At 42.7% G+C, this 7,277-nt stretch overlaps 1 protein-coding gene across 1 annotated transcript; it reads right to left on the bottom strand.

The window, feature by feature from the left end:
• Positions 1-1,259: 1,259 nt before the first annotated feature.
• Positions 1,260-6,627, bottom strand: ALKBH4 (alkB homolog 4, lysine demethylase). The gene is made up of 3 exons (XM_083714866.1): positions 6,091-6,627; positions 4,167-4,364; positions 1,260-2,009 (listed from the first exon to the last, which is right to left on the bottom strand). The coding sequence occupies exons 2-3, from the start codon at positions 4,224-4,226 to the stop codon at positions 1,335-1,337; spliced, it is 735 nt and encodes a 244-aa protein (XP_083570992.1). The 5' UTR covers positions 4,227-4,364; positions 6,091-6,627; the 3' UTR covers positions 1,260-1,334.
• Between the last annotated feature and the right edge of the window lie 650 nt (positions 6,628-7,277).

The following is a 7,277-nucleotide window of genomic DNA, read 5'->3' on the forward strand; positions in this document are numbered from 1 at the left end:
ATACCATTTGTGTGGTATATATATGGTAGGTATTCTTCACAATTTTGAATATAATTACATGGTGAATATTAAGCTGTGTTTCGTGTCTGCATACAAGGGGGAAAATACTGGTGCAATAGAGCGTATGATTTCATCAGCCCCTAGAATCTTGTTGTGGTTACTGTCAAAGCACAGGTGCTACCTGCTGTCTGGGGATCTTCCTATTGCAATTTAGTCAGCAAGCATGGGTGGAGCAGGGTTCCCTCAAGGTAGGAAGTATGTCCCATGCTGTCAAATGCCTTACATCCTTTTTATTTATCAGACAGCTTGGACTCTGTGCTGGATTTTTAAAAGACGTATTTTCCCAGCTTTCTAAAATTACGTTTGGGGGGAAAGAAGCATTAGTGTGATTGTACTGTATTATTTTTTATATAAACTGCCAATCCATGCGTGCAGGCAGAACATGGGCAACTGAGGGAGAATCTACAGTAAAGCACATTCAGTTTCCAGTTAATTGCTCTTAAGAGCAGAGCAGTAAAAGTGCTCAGTCCCAGGAGCTGTGAGTCAAGGCACAGTGCAGCCAGCAGACCCCAGGGGTGTCACTGCCTGAGAAAATCTACGCCTCTTACTTATGGAAATATAAGAAAAAGGATGCAGGTAGCATTCCATCCAATTGCTTACTAAGAAAAAGCTTGGTACCACCTCCCAGGGTTGGTGGAAACACAGGCAAGGGCCTTTTCCCACTGCAGGACCCAGGCTGTGGAGCCCACAACCCTGGGAAATCCCTCTTGCCTCCATTGGTATTCTGGTGCAGGCTGAAAACCTCTTCACTGCAGGAGGCATGTCTGTTGTTCCAATTTCTGGTTCCTTCACCTTTGCTGACCTCATCAACTTCATACGAGCTTCTTTCTCAATTTGTCTTAATTAACCATTAACTTTGGTGATTGTTAATTGCCTTGAGTGTTTTGTAAGAAATTCAGCAACATTTAAAAATAAAGGGTGTAATGGTTTAACTTGGTACGGGGCAACATCTCATAAACTTTTTACCTGTGGTGTTTGCCCTGCAGCTATTATATATGTGCAAGTTTCATGCACTTTTAATTAATCTCCTACATCTGGGGTACACTGCCCTTTCACAGGGAATGATAAAGCCCAAGAAGTCTTGCCGGTGTCCCTTGAAATATCAGTGTGCCTAAGAGCTGGTGGAAGAGGAGCAAGGGGTTCCTTGAAAGATCACTGAAAACCACAACTTTAGTAGAATTATCAGAAAAAGACCCAAGTTTATGAAAGGCCTTGAAGTTTAATTTCTGGGGATCCAAACAAGTTAAAGAGTTTCAGTTCCTCCACATGGATGCCTATACAGGTATTCCCTGGTATGTCAGAGCTGTTTTTAGGAGCTTTTGACCCAATTCTTCCTGTTCTCCTCCAAGACTGAACTCTGCAGACAATTCTCTGAAGGTGATGCAGATACGGCGGCTTTTAATATGATGGCGATAAATGGCATGTTTCCATCTGTAGCGAGCCGGTCCATACAGAACCACTAGTGATCTCTGAGGTAAGTGAATGGCGACGACAACCTCTTTAGACAAAACTGACCTGGTGGGGGAAGAAGGGTCAGTTCCCCACTTTGTGGTGCTTCTGAATCCTCCTGAAGAAGTAGACTCTTTAGGCCAATGCTCCTGAGAAACAGCATGGGTCAAAGAGCTGTGTACCTGCTTGCTGTCTTGAAGAAAGGCTGGAAATAACTGGATATGATCCTCTGAGTCGCAAGACATGGAGAGCACAGTTGCTGAAAGCAAGTTTAAGCTAACCAGGCGTTCCCCCCAAAGCCACCAGTCATCCCAATGGGGGTCAATAGCAGCCCCTCTCTCGGGGCCATAATCCAAGTTGCACTGCTCGACTGGAGAGAAGTCCTTGAGCACAGAATGGCTTCTCATTCGAGTCACAATCTCCTGGCTGAAGCTGGGCAAGCCAGCAAAACCGCCTGCTTTCAACTTGCGCTTCTTGAAATTCACTTTGGGGCCATAGTCCTATAGAAAGGAGGAGGAGGAGAAGAAGAAAAGGTTACTTGAGCTGGTACAAAGCACTGCTTCACTTTTTCCTGGTTCAAATCTTACCTTGACCATGAAGCCTCTAGGAAGCCTCAGACAAGCTGGTCCTTAGTCCACAAATGGCAGTATGAGAATAATAATGCTGACCCACCTTACAAGCACTACCAATGCAGTTTATTAAGTACAGCTGTCCCTTGATAGAAGAAATCTTAAGAATGACATCCAGCCCACTTGTGCAACATACTTTCACTTGCGCAAATAGGTTTTCCTGTCTCACCTGCTGGCGTGATGGTGGATATTTCTGTCTGTAAAGTTGGTTTCATATAACTAAAGCATCATATTTTCCCATCTAATCCCCATTGGAGCCTTAAGATCCTCTTCAGAAGCTGTGCTCTGGGGCTCTTGGCCTGTGGCAGGTAACTATCAGGGAAGCGGTGTTTTCAACAGTGACACTCTGGGTGTGGAATGCCATTCCCGGAAGTGGGTGGCCTGGCACCTTTCTTATGGTCATTCAAGCACCAGGTAAAGACCCCACCCCCTTAAAACAAAGTGATTTTACTGTTTTAAACCAAAACCACCGCTTTTGTGATTTTAATTAGCAGGTTTTGATCTCTCTCATTCCTGAAAATTTAAGACTGCATGCTGTTTTTATCATATTGTCACTTAATCATACTATCCAGAGTACTTCTGGATAGGCCTGGGTGATATCTGGTTTTCAACATCACAATATATATCCCCAGCTAAATATCACAATATCTCGATATATAATGATATATATCTGCGGTGGCGGAGGGCCTTGTGGGCCTCCCCACGGGGGCAGAGGCTCCTGCCATACCTCCCCACAGCAGCGGAGGGTGCGCCACACTTCCCTGCAGTAGCCAAGGGCCTTGACAAGGCTCCCTACAGTGGTGGAGGGCCTTAAAAAGTAAGGAAGTAGTAGATTTAATAAAAATATTAAATAAACTTCCATATATTCTATTTAATATATTTTCAACTTATTTATGAACTAAACTTGCTTCTACTTTCCTTGGAGTAAGCCCATTAAATTCAGTAGGCCTTGCTTGTGAGTAGACACACATTTGCTTTTCGAAAAACACCCTCACCATCATTCTCACAGTACCCAACCTCCCATTCAGTATAAGGCAGCCAGCTAAATCTTCTCCCCTCCATCCCCCCCCACAGAAGCCCCCCCCCAAGCCTTCATAATACCAATCTTTCCTTTTTTTATCAAAGGGAGGGAGGGAGGGCCAGCAAGCAAAGTTAGTCTCCTTTAATTTTTATTTTTTTAAAATCACCCTTTTTAATATGGAGGAAAGCTATTTAGGGGGAACCAATGACATAAACACCACCAGAAAATGAAAATGAAAACTCTTCCCCCTCTTTTTTTCACTGGTGAGGGAAGAGATAAATGCTTTCCAGCAGTGGCGTAGCGTGGGAGGTGCAGGGGGGGCCGGCCGCACCGGGCGCAACAGCTGGGGGTTAGGGTTAGGGGGCGCAAATCCACGGGTTAGGGGGTGCAAATTACTTGCCTTGCCCCGGGTGCTGACAACCCACGCTACGCCACTGCTTTCCAGTTCTTTGCCTCTTTGGTTGTCTAGCTGTGGGAGGGATTCCCCTGGATTATTAGTAGACTCTGCATAATTAGCTGAGCTCTAAATGAAAAGATACTGGTGAAGCTGAAAGAGTTTGCTGGTTTGTAAGGAATTATCTTCATTTCTTGTCCTTAGGAGAAGGGAGAGGACAAACAGAGCAGTAGACACGGTACCTGCAAATCATCTGCAAGGTATATTGCTTTGTTGAAAGACTTATTTATGTTATTTCAACAATATGGTGATTCAATGCACAGCCCTACTTCTGGATGGCAATACATACATACATACATACATACATACATACAAAAATACTTTAAAAGAAATAAATTAGGCTGTGTATGCAGGAGTCATATTGGAAAGGCTGTATATGTGGCTATTGCAACTTACGTTGTCCCAGTGCTGGTCCAACACACTAACCACTCCACCATTTGAAGCAGAAAGAGGGAGATGAGGAGGAAGAGGGGAAAGCCATGCACATTTAAAAAAACCAGACGAGTTGGTTGTTGGAGTTGGGGGTGAAGGAATTTAAATTTGAGAACAGGACCTGTTTTCTTCGGCCAGACTGTGATGGCTTCCAAGCACTGCAGTCCATCAGCTCAACCATCTTGCATTCTTCATCTGCACTTATAAACCCTTCCAGTAAAAAGACTCCTGGAAACGGAAAGGCCCAGCCTGCAAATTCTGATTGCTTTTCTCCCACAGCAAAGCCAGTCAGTGGACAGTACACAAAATTTGCACTTATCTGAGAAAAGAAGAGACAGCAAATTAGACTTTTGCATTTTCAGTATGGATACTCAAGTACAGGAACAGGTAGCAGGAGTCCCACTTGCATGAGCAAATCTGTATTTTTTGTTGTTCTGTGACAGCGACAATGTGCTTTTGTAGAATTAAAAGTTGCTCCACAAAAACAATTGTTATGATTTCATTACCTTCCTTGAGGCTTAAGCATGATTTAAGGGAAGCCTCTGAGATACTAAAATTCTCTACTGAATCACACAGTGTTACTTTGATGCTTTTTCTGATGAAGGAGCTTCTTAACACCTGAAATAGCATATGATACTTATTATCCATCTGTTGGCATGATAAGGAAGTTAAAAAGTGGCAAGACAAAAGCAACAAAAAAAAAGTTCTTTTTTGAAAGGTTTTTGAAAGGCAAAGTGAGTAAGGATTGTTTTACTTCTGATTCTGTTATTAGTCATTTCTGACCACTTATAGTTAAAATAATAATCTGAAATAATTGGTTTCAAAACTTTCCGCATTTGGCATCCTTATAACACAGGTGAACATAATTACAATATAGATAAAAGGGATTATGCAAAGGAGTGGTATGACAAATAATTTTCATATGCACCAAGCTTGGTTTGTAAAGTTATTTTGTTATCAAGTAGATGATGAAAGAGGTTTAATAGAAAGCAAAATATGTCCCTTCAATTGAGAAGTAATAATTCTTAAAGAAATAGGCTTGACAATGCTATCCCACTGAATTCAATGGTACTTTCTCCCAAGGAAGCATGTACAGAATTGCAGCCCAAATGTCCTTTAGTTGTGACAGCCCTTCTAAATATTTTTGATCAAGTAAGTTCTGGTCCCCAAACCTCTGCTGCAAACACAGTTCATAATATGCATGTTATTTGGCAGTTCTCCTGTGACAAATAGGGCTTACAACCTAGAAAAGTGCATACAGGATTAAAACCCAAAGGTGTTATGCCACCAGTGGCAGACCTACATTTTGGGGGCCCTGAAGCTTGGACTGTCATGTGGGCCCCTTTGCAACCAGTGGCAAGGTCTGGGTAGCTAATGTAATCTTCAATGGGGTTGTTCCACAACAGATCACAATACCTTTATAACATTTGTGCTACTGACTCTCAAAACTGGAATTGTTGAAGTATATACAACAAAAAATCAATCAATTTGAGTAATGTGACTCAAACTGGTCTAAAGGGTAAAGGGACCCCTGACCATTAGGTCCAGTCGTGGACGACTCAGGGGTTGTGGTGCTCATCTTGCTTTACTGGCCGAGGGAGCTGGCGTACAGCTTCCGGGTCATGTGGCCAGCATGACAAAGCTGCTTCTGGCGAACCAGAGCAGTGCACAGAAACGCCGTTTACCTTCCCGCCAGAGCAGAACCTATTTAACTACTTGCACTGTGTGCTTTCTAACTGGCAGGAGCAGGGACTGAGCAATGGGAGCTTACCCCATTGCAGGGATTCGAACCGCCGACCTTCTGATCAGCAAGCCCTAGGCTCTGTGGTTTAACCCACAGCGCCACCCGCATCTACCAGACCCCAAAATTTTAAGCAACATGGACTAAAGTCACTTCTGGGGCTCCTCCAGAATTGGGGCCCCTGAAGCTTAAGCTTCATTAGTTTCATAGTAGATCTGCCCCTGTATGCCACTTGAGCATGTGGAAAACGTTATTTCAGAAGGGGCCCTTGACGGATGTTGGAATCTAATCACAAGTTCCTCACTTGTGCCTTAGGGGTAACGGTTGTATTGGACAGTAGCTTTGGCTTTTGTGTGCTGACATGATTGAAGGCACCACCCTTGGTGATGGTTCATGTCTGTCTTTGATGTTTACAGGTTGGTTGTTTTATAACTTCTGATGGAAGCCCTCCTTGTCTTTTCCATTGTAAAAGAAAGGCAAACAATAAAGGTTAAAGAATGCAAGCAGTACAGCCTATGACACTACTGATCACTGATGAGGGGAAGGCACTGTGCACTTTCTGCTGGGGCTGAGCATGAAGTGACAGAAAACTCCATGGGTTGTGAACATTATTGTTATTTTAAGTGGTAGCTTAGCATCTTGAGGTGTGAATGTGATCAAAACTAAGTTTAAATCTAAAATTTTAATGTCTCATCCCATTTGAGTTATGAGGGTTTGAAATTTCAAAAAATTGACAATTTTGGCCTTGTCAGACTACGCAAAAACCTTAAAAGCTCAGCCAAGAATTGAGATATGTCAAAACAAAAACACCAGTCTCTTCAGAACTTCATGGGCTCTAATATGATATGTCACATGATGGACTTACTTTAAAATTTAACACTGCAAAAAAGTTACAATTGAAAACTTCCAAAAAATTGTATTGATTATTTACTATTTCTAAGAGCTACCCAAATTTTAATCTTGGGATCTCAATGGGAACACATTTTAAAAATTGTCGTCTTCTTTCGCGATCACTCGTAGCCAAGTAAGATTGTCTTCCATAAACACGGTTTTAACAATGAGTCCATAAGTGACTGTGGGGGCCAATTCTGGTCCCACACGTCCTTCCACAGTGGGGATATTGGTTTCGGGGCGGGAGCTGATCATGGTGTGGAGTTGCCAAACGTGCCTTCCTCTTAGCACCTTTCTCATGTCTGCCCTATTAGGTTCTATTTAGGATAAATGAGTCTTCTTGGAGTAAAATATAACGGAATAAACAAGACTTTCAAACTCCCACATCAGTTACTTGGGGAATTTCTTTAACAAGTTATTCAATTGTAATGTATTTGAAAGCCTTGTCGGGCTTTCCTTTTAAAAATGTGTTCCAAAGCCGAGCGGTCTATTTTGCATGATAGAATCAACGCTTCGAAAGAATCCTCGTTACTATTTCATTTCATGGACATCAATGAACGGGAAGCCAGTTTCGCAGTTTTAACGACGCGCTGCGTGAAG

The sequence above is a fragment of the Podarcis gaigeae genome, assembly GCF_964106915.1.
Source record: "Podarcis gaigeae genome assembly, chromosome: 15".
NCBI classification, from domain to species: domain Eukaryota; kingdom Metazoa; phylum Chordata; class Lepidosauria; order Squamata; family Lacertidae; genus Podarcis; species Podarcis gaigeae.

Bases quoted from the DNA above. Each gene is read 5' to 3' on its own strand.
- ALKBH4 (XM_083714866.1), bottom strand. From the start codon at position 4,226: ATGGTTGAGCTGATGGACTGCAGTGCTTGGAAGCCATCACAGTCTGGC. The intron at 2,010-4,166 runs GTCCTGTTCTCA...TCCTTTCTATAG, and splicing joins AGTCTGGCCGAAGAAAACAG to GACTATGGCCCCAAAGTGAA.